The 15,430-nt window shown below is 37.1% G+C and overlaps 2 protein-coding genes across 5 annotated transcripts in view; both read left to right on the top strand.

Moving 5' to 3' along the window:
* Window positions 1–5,523, top strand: part of LOC121975516 (ABC transporter C family member 13-like) — a 29,641-nt gene extending 24,118 nt beyond the window's left edge. For 2 of the 4 annotated variants that reach the window (XM_042527215.1, XM_042527217.1), the window contains exons 28-36: window positions 1,156–1,278; window positions 1,899–1,997; window positions 2,155–2,247; window positions 2,356–2,466; window positions 2,532–2,693; window positions 2,852–3,039; window positions 3,176–3,365; window positions 4,317–4,484; window positions 4,919–5,169. In XM_042527215.1, the coding sequence (XP_042383149.1) occupies window positions 1,156–1,278; window positions 1,899–1,997; window positions 2,155–2,247; window positions 2,356–2,466; window positions 2,532–2,693; window positions 2,852–3,039; window positions 3,176–3,365; window positions 4,317–4,484; window positions 4,919–4,999 (1,215 nt within the window). In that variant the 3' untranslated portion in view covers window positions 5,000–5,169. The other 2 variants (XR_006110342.1, XM_042527216.1) reach the window with 2 other exon arrangements.
* A 1,186-nt stretch (window positions 5,524–6,709) lies between these two features.
* On the top strand, window positions 6,710–7,285 carry LOC121978388 (aspartyl protease family protein At5g10770-like). The gene is made up of 2 exons (XM_042530740.1): window positions 6,710–6,857; window positions 6,900–7,285. The coding sequence occupies exons 1-2, from the start codon at window positions 6,710–6,712 to the stop codon at window positions 7,283–7,285; spliced, it is 534 nt and encodes a 177-aa protein (XP_042386674.1).
* The last annotated feature ends 8,145 nt before the right edge of the window (window positions 7,286–15,430 follow it).

Here is a 15,430-nt window from a genome sequence, read left to right on the forward strand (position 1 = left end):
TCACAACTGGATCATCACTACAGTGTAGTTTCATTGGCTCAATAGGAGGATCTCCCAACTGGTTGTTAACTTTTTGAGCTAGATAATCTCACATGTAGCAAGAACCATAACTATGTATATTGCCTTTGCATTCTACTTAGCAAAAACAATTTTTTTCTTATTGTTCCAAGATATAACATGTGGTCTCCAAGAACAAAATATCCCCATGTGGATTTCCTATCCATGGGAACCTTCAAATCTGTTGTTTGCTCATTATCTGTTGATGATTATGGTATATTAGAGCCTTTCTTCTAGTATTCTCGGAATATTGTAAATCTTGTTGCTTCCAAATGGTCTTGATATAGAGTCTCAAGTAATTAACTAATCACACTTAACAACTGAGATATGACTCGTGGTAATTCAACTTTCTAACTATTCTCCTATAATTGGATGAGATTATGAATTCCCTTGTTCTGGCATCAATTTAACATTTAGATCCATTGGAGTATCAATTGACCTTTCTTCAACTATTCTAGTCTACTTGAGCATGTTAGACATATTTCATTGAGGAATTTCTCCTCTTAACTGGACAAGGGGATATGTGGTAAAGGAATCTGTATGAATAGGTCCAGGATTTGGGTGGATGGAAGAGAAGGGTAGAAATATTTGGGAAGAAACAGTGAGGCGGAGAGGGAACATTGGATTTCATTTGATCTTGGGCAATAGCTTGGGCTGGATGAAAGGCAGCGAAATGAATATCTCTTTTTGTATTGGCAGTGGGGATGGAAAAGAGAGAGAGAGGGGCGATAGCAACAGGATAAATGGGATTGATGGGTTAGGCTCTAATACCAAGTTGAAAATTTGATATCATATTGTTGTATCAAATAGGATACAATCCAATATTTATAGACCAAACATCTACAAAAAAAAAAAAAAAAAAAAAAATTGGCATAAGACTAAGTATGCCTTGGACCTGGTTATCTCTTATAATTCTCTAAATAACATCACATAACATATAGATGACTTTTTAACTCTACCACCCAAATTAGTTTGTGCAAACTTACCTCATTGTTTCTATTTTTCTATTGGCATGTCATTATGATGAGTCCATAAAGATAACAGCAAATTTTGGTAACTATCTTATGTTTATGTGCTACAACCTGACCTATGTTACAGTTTTACTACAGGTGCACTTCACGTGAGCTTCGGAGATTAGACAGTGTTTCTCGCTCACCTATATATTCATCTTTCACAGAAACATTGGATGGTTCATGTACTATAAGGGCGTTTAAGAAAGAGGTGAACATGGATATTCTTATTCTACCATCCTGATCAATCACAATTCTATTCTTGGTTAGACAGATGTATTCTCCTGTCAGACTAAAAATAACCTGGAATCTTGATAATTACTATCAAGATCAATATTTTTTGGGAAGAAAAATTCCCAACAACTTGCATAATTGTTCATTAATGTGATAAATCACACAATTCTTAGTGGAAAATATGTCATCCTTTAGCTGTACGTTTGCATTCAAGCTTATCAAATTGAGGAGTGTTTGAATATGAAGGATCAAGTGCGTCTTATATGAACCATGCTTTTCCTTTGTTTCTATTTGGCATCATTTTAACTGATTCCTTTGTTTCTAGTTGGTATCATTTTAAGTGAGCATACTATTATAGCCTTGCTTTATGTTTGAATTATTTATGCCTAGAAAGCATAAAGATTTCACACCTTGTCTGTTTCTCTTTCTTAAGCTTTCTAGATAAATATATGATTTTTTTTCCCCATTGAATTTCTTATCTAGAAGGGTGCAGTATCTTGATCAGAAATTTTAGTATGAACATACAAGTGCTTCCAGTTAGTTACTCCACTTGTGAAGTCAAATTTCTTTTCTTTGAGCTAATGATGCGAATGACAGGAAATCTTCATGGCAAGATTCTTGGACCTTGTCCAGTTGTATCAGCAAACTACCTATTCTGAACAAACAGCAAGTTTATGGCTTTCTTTGCGCCTCCAAGTATTATTCTTTCCTTGTTTTTTTTGTTTGATTTAGTTGTCCTATTTAGGTGTTTTTGGTTCTCCACAAGTTGGTGGCAGTCATTATACCAGTATTCCTGAATGTATGCCACATTTAACTCTATAAATTATGGAGGCAATCACACTATTTTATTTAGTTGTTGTCAGCTTCAGTAATATTATTTATTGGAGTGATGGCTGTCATTGGTCATGGACATGATTTTTCACTTACCTTGGATACACCTGGTCTGGTAAGTTTGTAACTGAAGAATGTTCTGTTGCCTACTTTTAGTTTAAACAATTTGATATAAATGTTGATAATGATTCCTAATAAGGACCTCAAATTGTTCTGGTTCCAGGTAGGATTGGCCCTATCTTATGCTGCACCAATAGTGTCATTGTTGAGCAGTTTTCTTACAAGTTTCACTGAAACAGAGAAAGAAATGGTATCTGTTGAGAGAGTGGTTGAGGTAATTGATGATTTTATGTTATGCATGATGCATTCACAATCAGTAAACACAGAATATGCATGCAGTACATGGGCATTCCGCAGGAAGAACTCCAAGGATCAAAATCTCTGCCTACTGGGTGGCCACCCCAAGGACTGATTGAATTTGACCATGTTAGTCTTCAATATAGACCATCACTACCAGCAGCTTTGAAGGATCTTTCTTTTAGTATTGCAGCAGGCATGAAGGTTTGTAGTGTATAAATTTTACTGGAATAGCTTGAAGCTTTGATATTAGATATTTTGTTGGATATGCTGGGTGCATACCTTTGTTGCTATATCAACTTTGAATATTTTTTTCTTCCATTTGTAATCCTTTATGGGAATGAGTTATATCTGTACATTAGGTGGGAATTGTTGGGAGAACCGGAGCTGGAAAGTCGAGCTTACTTAATGCACTTTTCCGCCTTACTCCCATCTGTAGGGGACGCATACTAGTAGATGGTACTGATATTGCTGTCTTGGCTCCTAGAGAACTCCGGGATCGTTTCTCAGTAGTTCCTCAAAGTCCTTTCTTGTTTGAAGGTTTTTTAAGGTGAGAAGAAAAAATCATTATTGTTCTATGCTTCTGAAATAGCATTTATATTGAGTTTCTTGGCGAGTAAAGAGATATATGACTTACGTGAAAAAGCTATCATTGTTGTAAGAGTAAGGATTTTTATATGCTCCAGGGAGAACCTTGATCCATTTGGCATGACTTCTGATGCCAAAATCTGGGAAGCTCTCGAAAAATGTCATATGAAAGAAGTCATCGAAACAGCTGGTGGGCTTGGCATTCATGTTAAAGAAAATGGAACATCATTTTCAGTTGGTCAACGACAACTCATATGTCTTGCTCGTGCAATCATTAAATCCTCCAAGGTATATTACCTGTTTACGATGAGGAATATCACAAGAAATCACTGACCTTATTGAAAATTGGTGATCTAAATGTCCCTTTTTTTTGTTATTCATGTTGATGCAAAATGCTAATTCTCCTACTAGGCAATTGGCTCATAGTTTGTTTCCTAATGTTTCTTCCTTCTTCTGTCTGAATTTCTCTTATGCTTTCACTGTTTTTGATAATATGCATGGTTTTACTTTGTAGTATCCATCTGTTTCCTGGTAACATATGTTCATCTACTGTGGCAGGTTTGCAGTTTGCAGTACATAGTAATAACAACTTACCTCAATTTTCAGCCTTTGAAATCGATTGGGTTCTTTATCTTCAGTATTGAGAGAGAGTTGGGAAAAAGTGGTTAAGATGGGTATAATTAACAATAATTTTTATGGTTAGGTTGGACAAGTTTTGGATTAGTCATGCGCATAGCAGAGGACACCTAAAAACATTTAACAAAATATTAAAATATTTTAGTACGCAAGGCTTAATGGTGGAAAAAGATCATGTATCTTAACTTCATTGTGGTCACATATTTATAGTTTTTAACATTATCTTCCTTGAGCTATCACTTACAAGATGCCAGACTATTAATGAATTCTTGTTTTTTTACATTTTATATATTGTTTACCATATACATTTAAATAATTTAAATTGTACTTATATCTCATAGGTCAAATTACAATTTTACTTGTTGCAATGTGTTAATTTAACTCAGAATGTGGGGTGTGGCAGTTGTAAATTGACAAAATAAAAAATATTGAAAGCTGATTTATTTAATCAATATCTCTAATGATATAGACTTAATAATGGTGGGATGAATCCTATGTGGCCTAGCTCAAATGGTTGAGAATAACACGGCTTCTTTTTTGTGTTGTAACTTGGTGGCTCGACCAAGTCAGCATTGCTGAATAGACAAAGTATTCTTTTTGCAGATACTTTGCTTGGATGAATGTACAGCCAGTGTCGACACACAAACGGCTTTAATTCTGCAAAATGCCATCTCCATTGATTGCCAGGATACAACAGTTTTGACAATTGCACATCGAATTTCTACCGTGCTAGAGATGGATTGTATTTTAGTTCTTGACCATGGCATCCTGGTAAGCAACTGCTTTATCACAGATGTAATTTAGGATTCAACTAGAAGTCAAATATGTTTTTCAACCATATATCATTGGGAAATAATGATGCACACTGGTAGGTAAATACTATAAAAAATTTGGAAACTCTCTTTTCTGTTGGGTATAATGCATTTACCATTGAGGATATGACTAGATGTACAAACAGATCAGATGGCTTGATACTAGAAACGAAAGGAGAATTTTGGTGGTTTCAGTTTTTTTTTTTTTAAAAAAAGGAAAACTAGGGTAGCAGACACCTACCCAACTAATCACATTAGCTAGATTAATGACTTGTGCATCTTGGACGTATATCATAAATTATTTAATGCTTCAGGTGTTACTGCAAGTTGTGGTTCTTCAATAGTTAATGACAGACCATGGTACTTTCCATTACTGCTTTGATTTATCTGCAGGTTGAGCACGGTAATCCACGAGATCTTCTCGAAGATGAATGCTCTAGGTTCTCAAAGTTTGCCAAAGCATCTTCTATGTAAGCTAGTGATGCTGCTTCAAAGCCAACGAATCCCTCTCCTCTACTCTTAATAAATCTGTATGCTTCTGTCTCGAGATAGTAGATGTAGATGAGCACCTTTTGTATCTAAATTTTCTGCTTTAGATGCTGAGTTTATTTGAAGCCTAATTCATACTAGAAATTTCATCTATAGTTTCCAAAACTGAAACCAAAAGCAACTTCGCATACAAGAATCTTTGTGGAAACATCCTACAAGATTTTTCTCGAAATCTAGAGAGAAGGTACCAAGTGTACGGATGATAACTATGCAACAAACCAATAGAAAGGAAATGGGAGGTAGCTTTATCCCACAACGGCCGCAGTTGGAATCAAGAGACAGGTTCTGGCCTAGTGAAAGAAGCGAGAAGAGGGCAAATATTAATGGTTTTTTATTACGACACCCTCGATCAAGAGACAGATGGATTAGAAAATTAAGCCTAGATCTAGATCAAGAGATGGAGGGATTGGAAAATTTAATGTAATTACCCACTGATATGCATGAATAAACAGTTCATAAGGACCCCATGAAACCAAATAAATAAATAATTATTTTCTTTAAGTGACTATATCTTTCCTCAAAACAAGCTTAGATTTTTTTCTGGCCTCAGTTTGAGAATGTAGTTCATAAGAAGAATTTTTTTTCCCTACGGGTTCTAATAGATTCCTTCGTTTGGTTATAAAAAAGAAGTCAGTTATCGCCACTTAGAATTTTTATTCTCTAGCTATCAATTTTGTACAAGACCGAATAAATCAAGGACATAGTTCATGATATTCCTGTAAAATCTCGATATAATAAGCCAGTTATAAAACTAAATTCACGTCGAATTGCTCCTGCAGGAATTTATTGGTCGAGTTACACTCAGTTTACCGTATCTACGTATTTCCCATGCTTCTACTCCAAGTCTCAAACTAAAGGGAGGGATTCGTCTCTATTTTTCTCAAATATTTTTTTTTCCAAAAGAAAAAGAGAAAAAACTCATCAGCCAAGTCATTTGTTAAACACAAACATGCACAAATGCACCTCGTGAAGATGTTTCAACATCGAAGACTTTGTAGTTTAGTTCCTGATTCATATGAGCAATTTGAAGATTTAGTTTAGTTCTTGATTCATATGAGCAAGTTTTAATGATCCCACAACTGTCTGATCAAAAAATGGTTCCTACCTCAATGTCATGGAGAATGAACATTCTCCATTCACGGGTGTTACTGTTGCAGTAGAACAACTTGTCTCTTTCCCTCCCACTCCCTTTCCTTCTCTTCTCTGTTGCCTCAGTGCTCAGTGGTGAGTCCTCTAATGGTGGGAACCAGAGCCACCTCCTCCTGATTTTCCCTTCTTCCTTTTGTTGTTGTCACCGTTGCAGGTGTTGTTTCATGTCTTGGAGAGAAGAAGGTGCTGGTTTTGCAGCAGCAACTTCAGTTTGGGGTTTCCAAGACTTCTGGGAAATGCCAGCGATCAAGTGAGTTCAGTTAGTTCATACCTACTCTCTTTCTTTTTCAGCATTAAAAATCTTGAACGCATAATAAATTTAGGATTTAGGTTGTGACTCTTGGTGACAGGAAGAACATGGATGGTGCAACAATGCTATAAATGAAGCACGAAAGCTACTCTTTTGGACCAATCGAGAGTAGAAAGGACACAAGATGGAAGCTTTTAGATGATGACAATGCCAGAGTTCAATCTCTACAGTCCCGGATGGGAAATACACTGGCTTACAAAGAGGAAGCAACTCCATCGGAAGCTCGAATTCCTCTCGACTCCGGAGCAAAGCTCCAAACTTTGAACTGCATTGTCACAATCGAGCATGGCGGCAAGCAGATGACAGTGATAGTGGACACCGGGAGTGACTTAACCTGGGTTTAATGCCGTGCAACTCCTGCTACAGCCCCTCTCTTCGACCCTGCTGCTTCACCTTCCTACCGGTATATCCCATGCAACACTTCCACCTGTGATTCCCTGCAGGAGGCCACCGGAATCTCGAATGTCTGCCGCGCCGACCGTCCGAGTTGCAGCTACGGGCTCAGCTACAGGGAGGGATCCTACGCCAACGGAGTGTTGGCCAGGGACAACATGAGCTTGGGGAGTGTTGGACTCTGGTCTCATAGGGCTCGGCAGGTTCCAACTCTCCTTTATCTCTTAAACAACACCTCAATTTGGTGGCGTCTTGTCCTATGTCTCCCAACTCAGGAATTCGACTCGTTAGGGTCCTTCATCTTAGGCAATGACTACAATGTCTTCAAAAATTTGACACCATCTGTATATATACACTAACATGGTTCGTGACTTATCCTCTTATTTGCCCCCGGAATAAAGTTGAATTGGTTAATGCAAGTAGAATTATTATCATAGGGCAGAGGTTCAATCTTAGTAAAGTCGTGGCAAAAAAAGTCCTCCTTATACTAGGCAATTACAGTTTTTCAATTTATCTCCTCACATATGGTCGAGAGATTGATTATGTAGAACTGTTGGATACCAGATTCCATCTTTTGTTACCACTCACTCATTCTCTTACTTCCTCAATCTCACTAACATGAGCATTATATTGAAATTATAATCAAAGTCTCATTTTAATCTAATTGAATCTTATTAGATTAATGAGTTAATTTAATTAGATTTTAAACTTATATATTGATTTAATGATTAATCTAATATTTATTTGAGTTTTTAAATAAACACACATTATAGATAATATTTTAATATATAAGATTTAATCACATTATTAGATAAAGTCTTATTAGATAAGATTTAATCATGCTTTATAAAGTTTTATTAGATAAGATTTGTCACATTTTAAAAACTCTTATTAGATAAAATTTAGTGACGGTGAACATGTTTTATTTGATAATATAATTCTAAAAGTTAGGGTTTATCTTAATTTATATATATGCATGGTAGCTAGCACTACATGCATGTGATTTTGAGAGATTCTAATTATGCTCGTGAGATGGGAGGCTGCTGTGCTTGTGTGGATATTGTTAGAGGCGCGAATGTATTAATCGTGTTGAGATCGACCAAACTCTCCAAATACGCAAAAGGGTCATACGCATCAAGAGGTAACATCTTTATAAAATCTACGATGTAATTAGAATTCACTTGGACATCTGATAGGTTCCTTTTTTTTCTGCGTATTTTATTATTTAATTATTGTACGGAACTCAACAATGGTATCAGAAACACTTGAGAATTCGATTACATCGTTTTACTATTTATTTTTATGTTTGATATAAAAAAACATGTTTATTATGATTAGAGGAATGATTTATGGGTGTTTTGGTGTTTCGATTTTATAGGGTTTTTGATTAGTCTAGTATGAAATAAAGTGATTGTAGCTTCATATTAATTCGATAATATGAATGCTATAATATGGTTCATTCGACTAATCAAACAATGACGATTTTATGACTGTTGATATCTCTGTGATAATCTATTGTGAATAGAGTATGAGATATTAATCGTTCTGTTAATAATCGATATTGTGATTTGATTATAATAATGGATCAAACTGTTAACAGCTTGTGAAATTCGATTGTTAATATTAAAGGGAAATAAAGCAGTGACTCATTTTATGAGTTAAGGAAATCATTTATCTTTCAAGAGCTCTGCCCTAGATCCCTGGCAAGGAACACTACCCCCTTGACCCTCACCCGCTAACTACTGCTAGGGCCGCCGACCCTTGGACCCCACTAGGGGCGTTGCCCCTAATACCTCGTATATTTTCGCTACATAAATCATTAATTGGAATCATAATAAAATGATATTATACAATTGATATATGTGATGTATGATATGGTGCATAGTTATGACCCTTTACCCGATATGATTGGATTGTGTGTATGTGTTTGTTGTAAAAAATTAATTCGACCTATGTGGCATGCCTTTTATCTCTATATCTCTAGTTGTAAAGATGTCTCTTCTCATCTAACTCTCCTCGAATGTAACTTGAGATTTCCTTTAATTGTAATGTACAAATTAGAATAATGCTAGTATAGTACTAGACTATAGAGTACTTGTAATTGATGAGAAAGAGACCAACAACACATGTAAATTGGTGAAGCACTTGGAGAAGATACAATTCCCATGAGTTGTCAACTAAGGAAGCACTTGAAGAAGATTCAATTCATTTATGTTGACCTTTCGAACCTCTCATTGGCTTAAGAAGTTCGTATTAGATGGGCTATAACCATGTCACATTTATTTTCTGCTTGTGTGATGTATATTGATATATGTTATGCTTATGTGTTATATGTGATGCATGTTAAATTGTTAAATTACTAGAATTAAGTCAATTTAAGTTGCCTATCAAAGTTTGATACTCATTACTGCCTTGATTAATAGTAGACAACTAAAGTAAAGTGTCTCTATTTATCTTAGTAAAATGTGATAAGATAATTGTGATATCCAGCTTATCAAACATTGGGTATGACTTAACAAGTCATCTCAATAAGATTGAGAACTTAGAGACATAAAATTAGGATATGCATGATTAGATGGGCAAAGAACAAATTGTGTTGTTCACCTAATTATCCAAGAGTTGTATTAGATGTAATTAGTAGAAGTTACCTACCTAAATAGCCAAGTCTTGGACGATTAACCAAAGCTAATTCAAAATAAGATAAAATATGAATCTCGACCCACTAAAATGTAATCTATATTGAGTTTAGGGCTAGAAGTGTGGGTAAGCTATGTTTAACCACATCTATGACTAGCTCCTAATCTTTATTGAGTATGGCGTTAATAGTGTTGGTAAACTATGTTTGCGCATATCCATGACTTACTCCTATATAGCCTTATAATTTAGTGAAAGAAATATTTAATTAAAGATCTAATTAAATGAATTTTAAATATAATATTTATTTTCTACATTTATTATTGTTGTAGATTACCATGTTTGCAAATACGTCAAATACCCTATCACTGTAATCTGTCATTGAGAAAGACAAACTCAATAGAGCTAATTTGCTAGATTGATACTAAAATTTGAGGAATGTCCTCAAGCAAGAAAGAAAACTATATGTCCTAGAGTAGTCCATTCCTAAACCACCTACTTCTAATGCCTCTCGTACTAATAAGGATGCTTATAAAAAGCATCAAGATAATACATGGGATGCATCATACCTTATGTTTTCCACCATGAACTCTAAACTTCAGAAGCAACATGAGAATATGGATGCTTATGATATAGTTGAACATTTAAAACGACTATATCAAGAGCAGGAAAAAACATGAGAGGTTTGAAATATCAAAAGCCTTATTTTTATTCAAGATGACAGAAGAAAGTTCTTAAGATAATTAGTCATGTTGAGAACCTTGACAGGTCGGGCTTCCCATTGGGCCAAGAGTTGGTCACTCACTTAGTTCTACCATCATTGCCTCAAAGCTATAGGTGTAAAATACCGGAAATAGGCGAATATTAATAAGGGAATTTTCCGGAATTTTTGGAAATTTTTCGGGAATTTTTCGGAGCTCGTATGGACGAGTTAACGGGGATGAAAACGGGGCCCGGGGAAAAGCCTGTTTAGGCGACCCATTTAAGCGAGGAAATGTTTATTTTATATTTCCTTTTTCTTTTTCCTTTATTTTTCCTTTTCCTCTCCGTTTCTTTTTCTCTCCCGTGCGTGCCCGACACTGCCTTCTCCCGTGCCCTAAACGGCGCCGAGTGGTTCCCCTTTCCTTCTTTTACTTCTTCTTCCGATTCCTCTCTTTTCATTTCTTCCTCTTCTCCCTCATGCGAATCCCTGTGCTCCTCGCTACAGCCGACGATCGCCAGCCGCACGACAGTGCCGACGCCGTGATCTTCTTGGCCGATTCGTCTCCGCCGGCCACCAGATCTCGGTCCCTTTTCCGATTTGCCGCCGTTATGCCCTAGCCGTTGTGTCTCGGCCGCGTTTTTTTTTCCACCTGACAGCGCCGGCGACGCACGAGGCCTTCCTTTGGTCGTTGAGCAGAGCCGCTCCTTCTCTACCCTAGCGCCGGTGCCACCGCCGGCTGCCAGATGCCCGACGCTGCACCTCTGCACAACCGCCACTTGAGGCCGTGCCACTGTGTACTGATCGCCACGGTTCCTCTGCCCTAGGCCGAGCCTTCTTCCCGGTCGAAGCTAGCACAGCGATGTCAGTCGATTACCGACACTGAGTGAGACATAGCTGTTGGACACCACCATCTGGATCACAAGAAGGGTAGGTTGTGCCATTGATCACTACTCTTCTTCTTTGCATGATGATCGGTCATTGTGTTCCTTAGGTTGTGCTGCTTTGGTGGATCTGGAAATTTGGGTGTTGTGGGCTGCTCTTTGGTTCAGCAGCCACTCCTTTTGGCAGTGGACCAGTGATCACGACTGTGATTTTGAGGTAAGGTGTATTAATTTGGAATTTCTTAATGTGATTAGGAATTCGGATACGTATTGTAGTTAGATGATCATGTGGAGATTAATTCTTGTGGGAAGAATGATGGTCATATAATTAGGGTTTTGCCCTAATTTAGGATTAGAGATTTTATTTAGCTATTTGGAAGAGTTGTAGCTAAATAAAATATATTTCTATTTGTGACACAGGACTTTGACGCGAGACAAGTATCTCGGAGTCGGAATTGGACCTTTCTATTTTCGGAGGCGGGTACTTTGACTTATGTCTTTTGATATGCATGATAATATGTTTAACATATAACAGTAATTGTGTTACCTGTTTATTTCGGTTGGTCACTACATGATTAGTACATGTTGTTTGTTTATTTATTCTGCACTACATATTATCTACCTGATCACATATGCCTTAGGTAGTGACCTAACCACATGCTCTGTTATATTCTGGATCTAGGGTTTATTTGATACCCTCTTCGATTTGTGTGCCTTCTATTTGATACGTCTTCTTGTGGTACACACTTTGTATCTATTTATATGGATCATGCCATGTTATTCATGAGATTGCCATGTTCAGTATCATGCATCATGATTGCATGCTGTGTGATTGTCGGCTCTACTTTGGTTGAGCTCATCGCCAGTTACATGTACTGCACACATCACCCATGGATTTGTATATCTGGCTGGTGTGTGGCGGTTCTGCTGTTTGGCTCCGTTGGTCAGGTGACTCAGCGTGGTAGCCGGCAGTCAGTTCCGCTCTGTTTGGCTCCGTTGGCATTTAGGGTAGCAGCGTGGTAGCCGGCAGATGGTGGACTTTGTTTGGCTCCGTTGGTCAGGAGACTCAGCGTGGTAGCCGGCAGAGATATCCTCCCCGTCATCGTGTACCGGGAGATGAGAGCATTGAGCTCCCCCATTTATGATTTGGGGTCACAGGACAGGAGTACTCCGACAGCATCCCGTTTACTCTGTCATTGCACAGGAGCATTGATTTCAGAGTATGGGGTTGACATATGCATTTATTGCATTTTTATTCGCTTGTGATTGCTGCACTTATATGCTGCATTTGTTTGGATGCATTGATTGACATGCATACAGGATTATGACTCACTCGGTCTGACGACCTGTTACCTTTATACTTTGATCCGGTCAGTACAGTTATCTTCTGATTTCATTTCAGTTGCATTTACCCTCCTCATATTCAGGAGACTGTACGCATGATTAGTGTTGTCTGTTATTTGTTTTATTATGCATATCAGTTGTACCTGCTGAGTGTTGGACTCACCCCGCCTCCATTGTTGATATTTTCAGGTTGAGGCTGTCCGGAGCAGTTCCAGTCGCTGGCCCCCATCTGCACGTAGAGCTGGTTCTCTACTAGGTTGTTATTTGCTTTATTTTGGTTTTTCTTCCATCAGACTATGTTTTAGTTTTGTTTTGGATTTTATTTATGGATATTGTACGGATTGTTACCGTTTGATGGACTTTTGGATGGTTTGGTTTTTATTCTACTATATGCCTGCCTGGACGGCAGAAGAGGTGAGTTCGTTGGATTTGAGCTTTACGAGTGTAGTGGAGTAGGGTGGATTTCGAGTCAGAGTCCTACTATTATTGATTACTATTATTAACTGCGTGGTTGTGACAGCCAGAGGCTGAATATCTTTATAAACTGCGTGGTGTTTGTTTTTATTTCATCCGCCTGTGGCTGAAGTATATGTGATATGTAGAAAGTTTCATATTGTCCGCCGTACAGGGGAGATGCTGCCGAAATTTCTTCGGACAGAGACTCCTCTGGGGCGTGACAATTTAGTGGTATCAGAGCAGGTATACGATACTTGCTGTGTGTTCTGGATTTATACGATCTTTGTTTTCGTATTATGGATACTTTGAATAATCTGATATCAGTTTATTGGGTATTAGCGCGCCAAAGTTTGGCGATATTTATTTGATTTCCGTGTGTTGGATTTTCGGGATTTATCTGATACCAATTCATTGGTATCAGAGCAGGGTGTGATACCTGCGTTTGGTATTTTGGACATTTTTATACTAGCCCTAGTTGTGAGACAGATTAGTCTGGGCAGTTATTTTCGGTTGCACGGATTTGTCCGTTTCGATTATGTTATGGACTTCCGTTTTGGATTTATATGGATTTCCGGTGTTTGTTTTTCTCGTACGGAATTCCGAGGTCAATTTTGGGGGCTGGACAGCGATGGAACATCTCCAGACGGCATATAGGTATGATGTTTAATTTGATAGTTATGACATGTATTAGCACTTTATCTTTAGTACTTGTCTGGATGTTGTAGCACATATTATATGTGATGGGTTATCCATTGAGCATGATTGACCTTAATAGATATCAAGGATTATTATCTCTAGTGATTTTCTTATCATAGCATCAGTAGTTTTATCTTCTGTTACTACTAGTAGGAGATGGAGGCACATACCAGTCTCTGCTATTGTTAGTTGGGTAGTGGATGACACTTACCTATTCCTGTTGACTTAGTCAGTTGAGTTTTTATACTCATATCTTTTGGATATTAGGGTACCCGATACGATGAAATTGTTTATTGGGGAGTTACCATGTTTGATCATTGTTGAGAATGGTTTGAGGTTGAGGGATATTGTGAGATCAGATATTTTGATGTGTTGATTTCTAATGATTTAAGAGAGTAAATGTTATGTGGTTGTTGATGATCTTTTAGTGGATAACTATTTTGATGATCTTTTATTTGAGTTGTCATTGATGGTGATATAGTGAGTATCCTGTATGGTGTTCACAGGTGGATGTTAATAATTGGTGATCAGATTATAAATTGGAAGCTAGAGAGTATATGTGCCTATGAGATTTTTGATTTTAATAAATCTGGTTAATTGTGGTTAGTTAACAGGATGATAAAATTGATATTTGTTTCATCTGATATTAAACTATGTGGATAAATAATGATTTGATGTTTTGAATGCTAACTTACCCTCATGGAGAGTAGAGACTTATTCATCTGATATTAGTGGGCTGATATTTTTGAGGATAAAAAAAAAAAAAATGAAATGAGGGTGTCTTGATGATATTGAATTCTAGTTTTTTTTTCTTTTGGGTCGTACACATTTATTCATATGATATTATGTGGATTGACATTCTCTAGTTTGAGATGAAGTATTAGTGTTGAATTGACCCATGAACTGATTTAGTTATTTGATAATGTAGTATACCATTTGATCGTAGTTTGATATACCTTAGTTGCTTGTGGAGGATTAAGGTATTCTTGATTAGTTAGTAGATGGATGATTTAGTTTTGTTGGTTGATCAGTAGAGGATTGTCATACTCTATTCTTAGAGGTTTGAACCTTTAGGTTGTTTGTGCTTAGTTATGTATCTAGAGCACATTTGAGTACATGCTTTGTACTGACGTGGAAAGGACGGATTCAGCCGTATATCATTGTCGGCTTGGATAGGTTATAGAGGATCGATGTATCCTATTCCATGAAAACTTTGACCATGGACTGTATATATCTGGTGGGATAACTTAGAGGGTGCATTGGGATATGTGACCCCGCTGATGTAAGAAAGTGTAGAGCTAATTGCTTAACATTTATGGGATACAATAGTTACTAGTGTATACTGGGAGAGTACATTTGAATTTATGATGATAAAATTTTCCCTATTAGATATAGTCTTGGTGGTGTATGACATTGACTGACAATGTTATACCACGGTGTGTATATTTTTCTTGTCCGGTACCAGTTCCTTTGAACCTAGAGCAGGGTTGTTACTTTATGATTAGGCTGCTTTATTTTGGGTTGCTTTTGATTGATGTATTCATGCTTGATACATATGCATGAATTTTGTTTAGATATACCGGTAACCCATGAGTGTTGGTAGCATAAGGTTGGTCTCTTTGATTGAGCTGGTGTGCTGATTTTGCATGTCTATGTTACATGTAATTATGATTGTTATGTGTTGTAGGAGTCATGTGGTAGATTGCCCATTTGCAAGTAGTATGTATCCATGTTCTGATATGATTGAAGGTTCCTTGTGGATCATAGATATGTAGTTCGGAGTATGTATC

The sequence above is a fragment of the Zingiber officinale genome, chromosome 4B (assembly GCF_018446385.1).
Source record: "Zingiber officinale cultivar Zhangliang chromosome 4B, Zo_v1.1, whole genome shotgun sequence".
Taxonomy (NCBI): domain Eukaryota; kingdom Viridiplantae; phylum Streptophyta; class Magnoliopsida; order Zingiberales; family Zingiberaceae; genus Zingiber; species Zingiber officinale.